This window comes from Melospiza melodia, chromosome 3 (assembly GCF_035770615.1).
Source record: "Melospiza melodia melodia isolate bMelMel2 chromosome 3, bMelMel2.pri, whole genome shotgun sequence".
In the NCBI taxonomy this organism is placed as follows: domain Eukaryota; kingdom Metazoa; phylum Chordata; class Aves; order Passeriformes; family Passerellidae; genus Melospiza; species Melospiza melodia.
The window spans coordinates 46363942-46378045 of NC_086196.1; the positions used below are offsets into that span (position 1 = coordinate 46363942).

The 14104-nt window shown below is 36.1% G+C and overlaps 1 protein-coding gene across 10 annotated transcripts in view; it reads right to left on the reverse strand.

Moving 5' to 3' along the window:
• The window catches only part of RYR2 (ryanodine receptor 2), a 381629-nt gene that overhangs the window by 207144 nt on the left and 160381 nt on the right, over positions 1-14104 (reverse strand). For all 10 annotated transcript variants that reach the window (XM_063151586.1, XM_063151578.1, XM_063151584.1 and 7 more), the window contains 2 exons: positions 7146-7245; positions 3678-3774 (listed from right to left, as the gene is read on the reverse strand). In XM_063151586.1, the coding sequence (XP_063007656.1) occupies positions 3678-3774; positions 7146-7245 (197 nt within the window). The remainder of the gene's footprint in view (positions 1-3677; positions 3775-7145; positions 7246-14104) is intronic.

Sequence of the window (14104 nt, forward strand, 5' to 3'; positions counted from 1 at the left end):
AAGGAAATCATGGTGGGTTTGCCTCATTCCTATTGACAAACTGCTTATATCAGCTCCTATGCGGAGATCTACATCACAAGCCATGCAGACAGAGACTAAAGAAAAAGGAGTCAAAATAGATATGGATTCCCAGCTACTTTGCTGCTGCAGAAGTTTCTCCTGGCTTTGAAGATAGATGGAAATCAAAGTAACCACCATAAGAACACCAAACTGATGATACTAGGCCTTGTCTGTCTATAACCATATGTATTTTTCAATCAACCTGGAAATGCTTCTGAAATTTCACTTAAAGAGATACTCTGCAAAATTTGGTCTAGCTTGCTAGACATAACTAAGACATTTTGAAGAATTAAAACACATTTTAAGGATTCTACGCATAAGGCTTAAACCAGCTGCCTTAAAAGAGCAACATACCTAACTAGAATAAGCAGCAAATTGTATTTAATTCAGGGAAAATGCACGTACATGATCTTTTGTCTGTTCCTTTTTTTTCTACTTTGGCTGCATCAGTGAGTGAAAGACCATCAGGTGTCTTTCACCCTGCCTGTGACATTTTAAAAACAATACCACTGTATTCCTCTACTGTAATATCAAGTAAACCATCATATTATGACAAACTTCTCCACTTGTACTGCTTCCAATTAGAATATTTTTTTGATTACAGAGCAAACTTAATCTGGCAACTTCGCAGAGCTTCTACTTGAACCTGTTTCCTAAGGAAAAGTTAAGTTTCTGACTCAACAGCGAAGTCCCTCTTCCACAAGACAATGGGTCCACCCCACCTTCTGGGCATCACAGTATCACAATCTAAGGCCCACATGGAGGGACACACAAGCTCAACAATTAAGCAAGGAAACACAGCACAGACTCAGAAAAAAAACTGAGATGCAGAAAATTATTTTATAAGCTTTTTATGTGACTCCTGCCACTATAGTAGGCCTCTTCCAGTGTAGATTTGGATGACCTTGTCTCAGAGGAAGCTTTGTTAGGTACTGTAGTCACAAAGACGTTATCTGCACTGTCACTGCTTCATAGGCCTCCACTGTGCTAAGTAAGAGTATCAACTCTCATATGTACAAGAACATAAACATCTTCAAAATGTGTACTTTAATTTGAACTCCTGGTACTCTTTGAAGCACTTTTACACTTAAAACTTTTGCAATTGTATCAATGTTCTAAGAATAGAGTAAAACTGTAGTTATTTTTGGACGCTGCCTAGGAGGATAATTCATGTCTAAACTATTTATTTATTCTGTGAAATAGATACCAGGTGACATTATAGAATAAAACCGTTATTTTAGGATTGTCTGATCTTTTATCTGTTTGAAAAAGTATAAAGAGGAAGCCTCTGCAGAAAAATAAAAATGAGATAAAGGAATTAGTGAGTCATAAAGGGACGGTACTTCCAGTGCTCCTTTATGCTGCCATTCTGCAGAGCAGACCTGCTCTTCAGGTGTATGCTGGAGCAAAACAAACCAAACAAAATCACAATCTGTCTTCAATCAGACTGCTTCAAGAGGCAATGACAGGATAATATGGAATTATTGTACTTCAAACATATCACACATCATTGTATGCCTCATGTGCAAATGTTACAGAACTGAAGCTCAAATTTAAGAAAAATAATTTGTCTTAGAATTTCCTACCTGCCAAAATTACACATATATTTACACATAATTCTGCCAGGTGTTGAATCACAACCATCAAAATGATGCATGCATACATAATGAAAACTGAAAAGAGCCACAATTTTTTTTGAAGAGGCAACAGTATTAATTAGAGATAGAAGTACAGATATTTTAAGCAATAGCTAAAATTACTAATAATTCAAGAGGAGAAAACATGGGTCACAGAGTGATTGTAACTAACTCCATACAATTAAAAGTAAACATAGATTATACTCTAGGTTTATTAGTAAAAAATACTTTTAAATACTTCAGAAAAATAGAAAAATTGTAGAAATGAGACTATGGAAAACAAACAAACTTATTTTTTATTTTGCTTGTTTATCCAGGAAAGTTCCTGAAAAGCAGTGCATTTCAGAAGATCAAATCTGTTTTTAAGAAGGACATAGAAGCAATGTTTCTCAGGATTGCTTTGAGGAAAAATAAAGACAAAGAAATATATCCTATTTGTTGCCCACTAGCTCTGCTTCTTTTGGGGTTTTAGACAGATATGGGAAAGACATAAAGAAATACAGAACACTGCAGACACCACAGAAAGAAATACAATTTTCTAATTTGTTTACAGGCACTGCTCTGCAGATTAAGAAATTAACCCTATTCTTCCCATGTTATAGGACAGAAAAATGCATCATGTGAATGCACAAGTAGAACAAATCAATTTTTCTTAATTTGCAACTTCACACTCCATTATTGTGTTTTACATATGATGTTAGACTTGCTGAAAAGAGACAGATTTTTAGTGTGTTCTTAAGCACTGAAGTTCATTACTGAAGTGTTTGATCACCCCATAAATCTGAAGCTACACTGCAACTACATTTCTTAAAGGAATTTTGCAGGATTTAGTCTGATGTAAGAGCAAACACTATAGTATCCTATTTACTTATCACCTTAAGTTTTTCTCAGTTTCAGGCTAAGGATAATAATAGCAGTGATCAAGGGGTAATGACTCTCACATGGTAACTAAAATTAAAACCTGAACAGATCACATTTTAAGTACCAGCATTACAAACTATCTTATGCATTCAAAAACTATTCCCTTGTCTGAAGTAAGAAATATCCATGAAGTGTTGGCCACCAGCTGTATAAGAAAACGCTGAGAAAACTTCTTTTCTCATTAACATTTAAAAATTCATAGGAGAATTTTGTGATGAGAGCTTCCAGAGTCTTGTCCTTATCTTTAAAAATGAGAATAAATAAAATAAAAAACACATTTCTATTTGCAAACCAAGAAAACTCATTTTGATGAGTAAGTTAATGAATAGCACTTCCTTTGTAATGGAAATGAATCTACCTAATCTGCTGCATTAAGTAAACTATTCTAAAATACCATTTAGTAACATTTAGCAACATTTAGCCTGAAGGTACAAATAAATTATACAACACTGCCCTATTGGAAAGAAGCTTAGGGCATATGTTATTAGAGCAAATAAAGAGGACTAGTGCAATCACTCCACTGAGACATGCCACTCACTGTGTCAGTCTTCTCACTATTTAGATTTTTTAGTTAACATAGATAGACACAGACCAGGTTGTCATCACTACTTCCACTCCAGGATTCCTTGAGTCAAGAAAATAACCATAAAGTAAGTTCCAGACTGCCATGACAGGTAGAGCTGATATTAATCCCAGATGAGTTGCTTTGAAAGATTGGGCAGTATTCTTACATACCCTGTCCTGGGGAATTTTTTGTAATTACAGAAAAAAACAGTAATGAAAAACCCGACATATTTTATTCACAGTTCTTCTAAATCAAGAAAAAGGACAATAAATTATCAAAAAATCACTATTCCTTTTACAACTGGTACGTGAAGTCAGACTTGAACAATACAGAAAAAAAAACTACAAAAGGCTCATATACAAAGTTTATCTCAACAATTCTTGTTCTTATGAGTAATAAATATCATCACAACATCTCTCAAGCATCTGTACTATGACTGACACTTAATTCAGCAAGATTCATTACTATGATTCTGTTATAAGCTGGAAACCTACCTTCTTTGTTCTTCTCCATGTTCACCCGAAGGCACTGTCAAACATTCATCCATGTGACCGTGCAATAACCTCAAAACATCCCCTCCTATCAGGTATCCTTGAATAAAGGGAGAAAATCGAGTTCATTTCTCTAAACACAGCAACATGTACAACTATAGTTCAATCTGTAATAAGTATTATCAGGTTGATTTCAGTTTTTTCTGTTTGAAATTTTATATTACTTTAAAAAAAAAAAGAGTCAAAAGGGGAAGACATCTCATAGTCTGTGGAGCCAGTTGAACATTGCCAAGTGAGAAAAGCTCCAAGTCAGTAGCTTTGGAAGGATGCATCAGGATAAAGAGCAGCCACAAGCAGGGGATCCTACAAAGTTACCACAACTCAGAAAAAGACTGTGCCAACCAAAACAAGGAACCAAGTACTCCTCTCCCAGATTGCAACAGAAAAAGTGGGAAACTCTTGCATCTTACCTACTCACTTTTCATTTTATTTAAGGTAAGAATTCTAGTTAAAATACAAAAACAAAGACTTATTTAGTTAGTTTATTATTTTTAAAGCACTTTTTTGGAGCATTGGAAGTTCTCTGTGAGAAAAATTTCTGGAAAGATCCACTCCAAACTCTACTTTAAAGAAAGTTCAAAACCAATATTCATGATTTATTTGGACGCCAAAGGTAAACTCCTGTATTGCAAATAGTTCCACTGCATGTGCAGGTTCACAGTCAAGCACTTTGCTTTACAGTCTACAGGTGTGTGTGCTCACAAAGTAAGGCACAGCCCATACACACAGCATCATCACAATATTTGTTTTCAGCTTCTGGCTGCTAAGTCAAGGCCTTAATTTGAATCAGCAAAGATGTTGACAAAATAGATCTTTTTTGCATCAGTCTTTTTGCATTAGAGATGGGACATAAAAAGAAATATAATTTTATATTAACCTATAATTATTGTATTATAATCAGCAACTGAAAAATCCTAAAACTTAGTAGGTTTTAAGCAGAATTCCATGGTATTTTTAGTCTGACAAGCTAAATGTAAAAACGTCTTTGTTTCCTTCTCTTCTTGCTAAAAACAATATCAAATTCTACATTTCAGGGGGATGCCATAACCTAAATTCTTAGTGTTACAGCAACAAGATTTTTATAAAGTTATACCTGGAATCATATTTTGAAGCAATGTCTACACTAATAAGTAATGCTGTGAAGTAAGACAGGTCTTTACAGGGAAATGGTGTTGAAGACCCTTCAGTCACACTGAACACCTCTCAAGAATTTATTTTGAAACTACATTACATCTTTTACCTGAGTATATCAGGTAATATTTGAGGATATAATTTTTAAACCTTTGAGATCAGTATAAAATTGGAATTTATGTGGCAAATTTTAGCATTGATTTTTTAAATTAATGATTTTGACACAGAAGGGTATTCTCAGGGAACTGTTGTTACATACATTGCTTTTTACATGGATCTGTGTCAATATAATTCTATAATTTAGGTTTTGTCTTTAAAGTGACCCCCATCTACTTCATCATACAGAATTAGCAGAATGACTTGATTTAACTCTAAAGCTCTGTTTTGATTGAAAAAATAAATTGACTTCTGCATAAGCCAATTTTACAGAAATGCATGTAAAAACAAATTATTTCCTTTGAACTACCTCAAATATCCTAGTTCATCTTACAGACTAATTATCCATTATTTTCACTTCAAAATAATTTCATTTAACCGAATAGTTTAATTTATTAATCTATTTTAATGAGAATTTTTGATTAAGAGAGGATATTGCAGAACAGTTATTCCTATACACTCATATTTTAGTTATGAATATGACAAAGCATTTTACAGATACTAACAAAAATAGGTTTATTTCCCTTTTCTTTCTTTTTAAGGTAATTTTCTCTGGCTTTGATGCTGTTTTACAGAGGACATAGAGATAAGACCTTAGTGTGAGATTCACTCTCCCTTCACCACAAGACTATCTGGATTACAGAAACAGTTGCCACTTTTTCAAGAATAAGGCCTTAGCTCTCATCCTTTCTGACAATGGCCAGCTGAACTTCTCTAGAAAACATGCTTAGCTTAAAGATAATGTCTGTATCTAAGCAAAGTGAAAATGGAAAAAATAGCAACAAAGAGCAGGCACATACACAGATAAATACACAGCTACAAAAATCGTATTACATCATTTTCACATTATTTTCTGGGAGTATGAGTACACAATATGCCACTGTGCCATTGTGGATTTCTGCTCCTCTAAGAGACAGGCAGGTCTCAGTAGTGAGGTTCACCAGGCAGAGATGTGGCAGAGCAGAAATCTGGGTCTCAGCACATGAACCTTGCTGGGATTATTAGCAAGAATGACACACCAGTGCTGCCAGAAGTGGGAGGACAAGGAGAATGGAATTATCAGGAAGGAGCAAAAGGAAAAGGTCTTCTCTTCTCATTAACAGAATGGTTTTCTCCATAAAGTTTAGGATACTGCCAAGCAATGCACTATTATTTTTTAATAATGGTTTGTGCTATAAACCATGTCAGAAAATCTGTATGTGCAGAGTAATTCTCATATGCAAAAACCAAATGGCTATATAAAAAAGAGATGATAGCAATGGTCTCCCTAATACCTTAATTAGCAAAGTTGCAAGAACATTCCATGACTGAGTTTTAAAATATGCCAGATAAAAAGAATTGATGTGAAATTTCAGAGTATTGCCTCTTTAAAAAAAATATACAAAAATCACACAAAACAAAATGACCTGCAGCTTGAACCTTCTTTAGATTCTTTTACAACACCCACTCAAAACAGTTGGTCTGCAGGAAAGCAGAAATCATTAAGCTTTACATTGTGACAGACATTTCAGAAAAACGTTGTTCTTCTCTGTGGAACCAGTATGGCATAAATTCAGGGATCCTTGTCCTTTCAATGTTAGAAATTACATTAAAACTCCTTCCTAGTTCCTAAATAAAATAAATAGTTCTGGAAAGCTGTTCTCTTTCTGTCTTTACCCTCCTCTTGTTTTTCTTCCAACCATTTGTTACCCATAAACTATTTCCCATATTCAGTATCAGGATTTCACATCCTGCTTCCAAGCCTCTTTCCCATTTTTTACTCAGTCTCAGAAACATGTAGCCATGACTGCATACATCAGAATAATTTGAGATAATATATTAAACCAGGACCAAAAGCCATTTCAAAAAACATATTACGAATGTTATCATATCTTTAGCAAAATGAGATTTGAATGAGCTGTTTGGAATTCAGCAAAAATACACAGAAAACCATCAGTGTTACTTTTAGTATAACCTTCCCTCTGTTTTCAGAGAAATATTCAGGGAATATTTATTTAGTTAGTTAGTTATTGTATTCAATGTTTACATAGGACAAAACCACTCCCACACTTGGCATAATAATTTGATTTTTAAAGTATTTAATTTACTATCAGTCTTTCAATAATAAAGTTGAGTCAATCTTACCTTGGGCAACTTCACTTCCTGAACTGATTGGTGCTACACTCCAGAGTGTCTGCTGGAAGGCTGCATCAACATGTAAGCTACCATTGCCATAAGAGAGATGCTAGAACCAGGAAAGAGGGAGGCTTTTATTTGAGGTTAGTTGAAAATCTCATTACAGTATACAAAAATAATAGCAAACATTCTCTTGTTTCTTTCAAACATTAATTGTTCTCATTGACTGTACAAGTAAATACAAAGTTCGACCTGGGTACTCCTCAAGGGACATTAGAAGTAAAGCTAGAATAGTAAAGCATATTTGTCTCAAAAAACTACAGGAAAAGTACAGAACAGTCAGCTGCTGGGCATTGTAGACTTAGTGAACACTCTGAAGAACTAATTGTTAAATGCTGTGGAGTTTTTACTCTAGTGTTTTTCCTTCTACATACAATGGGAATTTCCATGAGGTTTGAATATTGGGATATCACCCTAATCTGCATTTCCAGTGTAACTCACCACATGAATTTTTCTTGCAGGCCACTGGCTTCTTAAAACTCCCATTAGGTCAAAGAAATTACATAAACAAACGACTGATTTTGTAAGTCACTTAAGACAGTTCACAAAATATATTCTTGAACAAAGTTCTCAAGATGCGAGCAAAACTGAAACAAGTAAGGCTTGTAAGGCTCACCTCCTACCTATGCATTCAGAGGATGCTCTTTGGCTGTGTTACTCCCTACATTCTGCCAACATGGCAGATCTTTGCCATAAGAGCAACAGGTGCTGTCTTTTCTCAGAAATTCTCTGTGTGTGAATTCCTCTTAGTTCAGTGACATGGTCTCAAAAATTCTTATCTGAAATCATCTTGTCTGCACCCATGTTTGTCCCTCCCACACCATCAGCCACTTCTATTGTCAGTGCCAAACAACATAACCTTATAGAAGATTATGGAACCAAGCATTCTGTGAATAAGCAGCTGGTTTGAAGCATATTGTTTCTCTTACCAGGTACTAATTTTTCAAGTGCAGTAACATTTAGATGCTTTTATCAGAATTTTATTTTATACTACTGGAAAGTAACTCTGTTTATAGAGTAATATTAGTCTCTGTTTCCAAATGCTGGGACCAACATTAACAAATTCTGGGTAAACTAATGACACAAAAGACAAAAATGTCAGTGGAAGTCAGAAGAGGGTAGATTCTCATGACATGTGCAAAGTTCTGTCTTCCTGACTGCACACCTTCTGGCTGTAAACAGAAGTACAGGAAATAGCACATCAGCTCATTTAGAAGGGTCCCATAACAGCTAATGACCTACAAAGTAAGACTCCTCACAAAAGCCATGCTTACACTGCACCAGTGCCACTCAGCACATCATGGAGAAAATTAATGAACAAACATGTTATTTGCCTTTTATTCTTCACTTACTGCAGTTATGTAACTTAGTGAATGGCAGGCCGTGATGGGAGATTAGGATCTGCAGCACAGCTCCTGTTCTATTTTTGCTCTGTGCGTCTTCATTTGGTTAGGATTCTTCTAAGATCACCACATAGATCCAGTTAGCGGCAACAAGCAATTCCACGAAAGCGGGAATGTTAATTTAACTTCATTCAGGATAGACAAAAGAGGAGAACTCCTCTGTCTTCTAGACCATCCACAGAGCACTTCTTCTTCTAACTGTGTCCTCTGTACATGCGAATTAACTTATTTTCACACACAGTAGTATCAATTGAATGAGTGGTAAATTTTTATAGAGAGGGCACCGAACAAAAAATACATTGCTGACATCTCTCTTCAGAGTATTAGTACTTTTTATCCATTTATTGGATTCCAGTTCCAACTCTAATCCAGATGTCTCAAAAGGTGAGTCACCAGTGAATTATAACTTTAAAAAAATATAGTTCAAATGATACAACATATGACTTCCAAAGCAGAGTATATTCTTCAATTCCCTTCTTATCCTCACTTCCCTAGATTCCTTGCAGCATCCTTGTAAATTTACAATTGACAGCAGGGTTCCTACCATTTACAATTCCACAAACTATGGTGTTCACTCCCTGGAACCATTCATTGAAAACATCAAAAGGAAGCTTTCACCATGTAGAGAAAATATATTGTTAAGGAATGTCCAAAAATTCAGTTACGTCAAATCCATTGAAAAAAATCCTGAAAGATTAGAGAGGCCAGTATTTATCCTGGCATTGCCTAAGCTTTTACTGCTATACTCTAACTATCTCAATGTTGTTTTAAAGCAATCTGCTCTCTGTCATTAACTTAGTGGAGTTTACCTGCTTGGTTTCATACTTTCAGCACAATAAAGCTATCAAAATGAAACAAGTAACACGATGTCCAGGATGTGGACATAACGCTCAGACTAGTGCTGAACAGCCTCCACACGTGCTACACAGATATTTTGTAACTAGTATATCGGTGCATCTGGCAGAAGTAGAAAGTTGACATAATTGATGAGGACCACATGCATAGCATGTCTTTGGGTATGTAGCAACATTTGAAAAGCAGAAATATGTTGGGTTTAGGAATCCTGCTGTCCAGTCTAATCTTCATATGGGTCTTCCCCACTACAGGCAGGTTGTCTCAACCAAATAATATATTTTCTGCACTGGTCCAAATTCAAGCAAAGAGGTAGATATGTCTTCCCTGCTGATAGACTGATCTCCTAAACCAGCATTTAACCCGCAATAGGGTTTTCATCACTTTTCAGATTTAAATCATGGTATTTTATGAATATGGGTTAACACTACAGGCCACAGGCAGTTTAATTCAAGGATAAATTCCAAGACTCATCTCTCAGAATACTGCATGTTTCCCAACTGATTTTAATGACATATTGTAAACTCTATACTGATCTGCAGCAAAGTAACATAATCATAACTCTGTCCCTAGGTCTTCAAAAAGAACGCAGTGTTTTTAAGCTCACTGAAGAGCTTGGGAATGAGATGGTAATTTCCACAAGAACCCTCTAGCAATGATTGCTGCAGCATAGCTGCATTTACAAGAGCTCTGAATAACTAGAGCTTTTAAATTTCAAAGTCTGTATGAAAGTTTCTCTTCTGCAAAACATGCACATGTGAAAAGAAAAAAATACAAAGAATGGAAAACTTTTGCTTCAAGCTTCCTCTTGGCTAAGGTGTGCCAATATTGACAGTTCATCTAGCAATAATTATCTGCAGTTTAATAACTCTGCCTTCAATCTCAGGCCATTTGAAATAGCAAGAATAGCTAAAAACCCCCAAAACACTATTTACTGGTAGATTTTGAAAACTATGTATAAAGCATTGCATTTCTCAGAATGCTTAAGTACTGCACAACCACAGTATCAACCACACTCCTTCAGATTTCTTAGTACCAGCTGGTGCAGAGATAGGGGGAAGCTATTTCCTTTCCTCTACACAGACATTGACAGCCCTTGATTCCTGACTTAAAATTACTACACTGATCCTAACAGAAAAGCAATTTCAAACTATTTAGGCACCTATCCTCAATTGACCCAAGAACCTCTGAGATGTTCCAAGTCTTGGACAGACACCATTCCCACAACAGGTGCACAAGAATGTACTCATATCTGTAACTAAAGAAAAACAAAAAAGTAACAAAACAAAACAAACTATACTCCTCTACATTTTTTAATTTTTTTCTTTTTTTAATTAGGAAGGGAAAAAAATTTGCATCAAAACCCTGATGAATTAGCAAACTTCAGTAAAAATTCAGAGGTTTAACTAAATATAGTCTCTAGAAACAAAAACACCTTTTAACTTCCTACTTATGACATGTCATTTCTATTAAAATTTATTACCTGGGTAATTTAAAAATTATTCTGTAACAGAGAATTATATAGAAATAGTCAAAACAAATAGAAGTATTTATTCACAAGAAAGAAAGATATTGGACAGAACTAAAAGTAATAAGTGCATCTCTGTGAAATTTTTTTAGAATTAGGGGTTTGTGCTTATGTTTTATATTGGCAATATATTTATATTCATTGACACATCTATGAACGCTTTGAAAAAGTTTGAATAAAAATGGGTAAACTTACAATGCTGAACAAAAAATTAGTATCTAAATTTTGATTCAAAGTAGCAAAGTCCAAGAAATTTCCAAAGGGTTTAAAGTACTAAAACAATCCTGGTTTCTTTACTTTTCTCCACAGTGCTTAAACACCTGGCCTGCAAACCCAAAAGTAGAGGGAATTTTTTTCATTGACAAAGAGAAAATTACAGCAATGCCCTAAACTATTCCAACTCCTTCACCCATCATAAATTTACCATCAGTAAAGGGAGATTAGAAGCTAAAACCCACAGATACTTGGAAATTTACCATTATAATGAAAACCATCTACTCTGCTACCTCACAGCTGAGCATTGGTAAGTGCAGATGCATGGCAGGAAAAGCATAAGGTATCCATGGAGGGTGGAAGGAGGTAGTTTGCATTCCCCCTCTTCATAATAGCTTTCCTTCTGCACTGGATCATGAAAAGCCTGAAGCACATCAGCTACTGTGCTTCCAAACAACAATCATTTTGCATGATTAGTCACAAGAGCTTTCATTAACAAAGCATTAATTTTACAGAAGCAAACATTAAACGTTAGGAAATGTCAAAGTACCCTATGGAAAAAGAATGGCTTCTAGTCAACAGACCCCTTTACAGTCTCCAATGGCATGATATATGATATTTTTTGCACATGTGTTGCCTCATTGTATATACAGGATAATGGAGCTCACTTTGTCAACAGCTGCTCAGTGCTTTGTTTTCCCCTCAATCTTCAATTTGCAGCCTCATGCTTTATTCAATATAGTCAATTCTAAAAAGCTTTGAAAAGAGAATTATTAATTTCCACATAGGCTTCTCTCTTGCACCAATCACAGCATTTCACAAAACACAACAAATATTAATGATTTCATTTTCTCAAAACCCCAAAAAAAGTAGTATTGTAGCCCATTTTCCATTGGGGAAGGGAAGTACAGAGATTAAACTAAGAAATTTTCATTAATATAGGATGCCAGGTTGAGGTGACTGCATTGTATGTAGTTTATTGGTCAAGCCACATCTAACACTCACCTCAGCTGCACGTATCAATACTGAGCAACTCTGAGGTTTAAACCTCTAATAGAAAGAGGAGATGCAAGAGACACAACTCCAGTATGGAATATTCCCAGTAAGGGATGAGTAGTGACCACTTGAAAGTAAGCCTAGTATACAAGATCATCTACTCAGCAAATTCCACAGCAGAGCCTGGTACAGAATCTAATTCTTCAGGAGAATAATTGTACCAATACTCCAAATGCAATTCCCAGCTTGAAATTTCATTTTCAAAGTTGCTTCATACCACAGCTCTCCTGCTACACAATCCTGACACATCCATTGAACTTTTATCATCACTAAAATAGCATTCCATAAAAAGCCAGCGTGACTGCATACTTAGGATATGTCCTAAAAATATACCAGTACCAAAACTTCTGCATTTTTGAATGCCTGTGACTTTTTTAAATTGAAGAAAATTATTTTTATGTTATCATTTATATGTAGTTTTCCTAAACTGAAAAAAAAGGTCAAAAATAAATTCCACTATCACACTTGTCTACCTGGGGTTCACATGGGTAACTTGAAAACCCTTTTTCAGACATTTTGTTCTTATACTACTATAAAAATAATGACAGGAATTGTCTGCATACCCTATGTAAGTGCTGTGCCTTAATACAATGGGTTTCCTGGATAGTTGCTGGTGGTAGCTATCATCTAGCATAATTGGTCCAGGCCTCTATCACTCTCTTTTCCTTTCCAAATCTTTACCCCAGTCTCACTAGAAATTTTCTGTGAGGATGGTGAAGCACAGGCACAGGTTGTCCATAGAGGCTGGGGTGCCCCATCCCTGGGAATGTTCAAGGCCAGGTTGAATGGGGCCGTGAGCAACCTGCTCTAGTGGAAGGTGAACCTGCCCACAGGAGGGAGGCTGGAACAAGATGATCTTCCAGGCTCCTTCCAACCCAAACATAGAATCTACAATTCTATGTCTCCCATTTAGCCAAACCAGCTTCCTGACCTGATTACAGGCCACATTATCACCCAGAATTAGGGCCTCCTCCTACTTCAAGAAGTTCTCCTTAGACTTACAAAGTCTAAGCAGGGTCTTTTAGCTTTTTTTTTCTTGCTCAAGCTCTTCCTCACCACATCAGCCAACATTAGACTTCTTTCCAGAATCTCACAAGAATCTCAATCTCTCTCCTAACCTGCAATACTCTTTTCATTTCTTGGCTTCTCTCTGGATCTTTGTCCAGCAGTTTGGTTCCCCCCAGAAAGCTCATTCCTCTGCAGATGTTTCTTGTCATCCTTCATTTCCATTTACATTCCACTGGTTCTTCTCTCAATTCCCTCTGCCAAAACCACAGTTTTTCTATCCTTAATTTTGAGCACAACTTCAACCAGCAGGTGCCTACTCTTCCCTTGTCACCAGCCTCTTGTCCCAGACAATTTGGATAGTCCCTATCTACCTGCCTACCTTCAGTTGACAATCTTTTCAGCCACTCATCAAGTCCCACTCAGTTTCCCTCCTTCCCAATGCAGTCCCACTCCTGTCACTGATACATCACCTGCCTTTTGTTCCTTCTACTTTGTCACAGCTTCTTCCTCCACATATCTTAAATGACAGGAGATCACCAGCAGCACACACAACACTGAGTTCTCAGCTGTCAATACAGTGCCTGGCTTCATTCCTGCCTTGAGCAATCCATTTCAAGGAATATCTGCTCCCACCAGGGTTGGCATGTATGTAATTATTCACTGTAGAGGGAGTTTAAACAGTTCATTAACACACAGGAGGTGCTAGCTTATGTAAAACAGACAAAGTCATCAGACTTCTACCTACTCAAAGAAAATTTAAACATTCTTCCCTGGTCATGATCAAGCTCCAGTTTCAGGAGAACATGTCTTTACTAAGTTGAACCAGGGAGAGTACTTGTTGTGTTGTC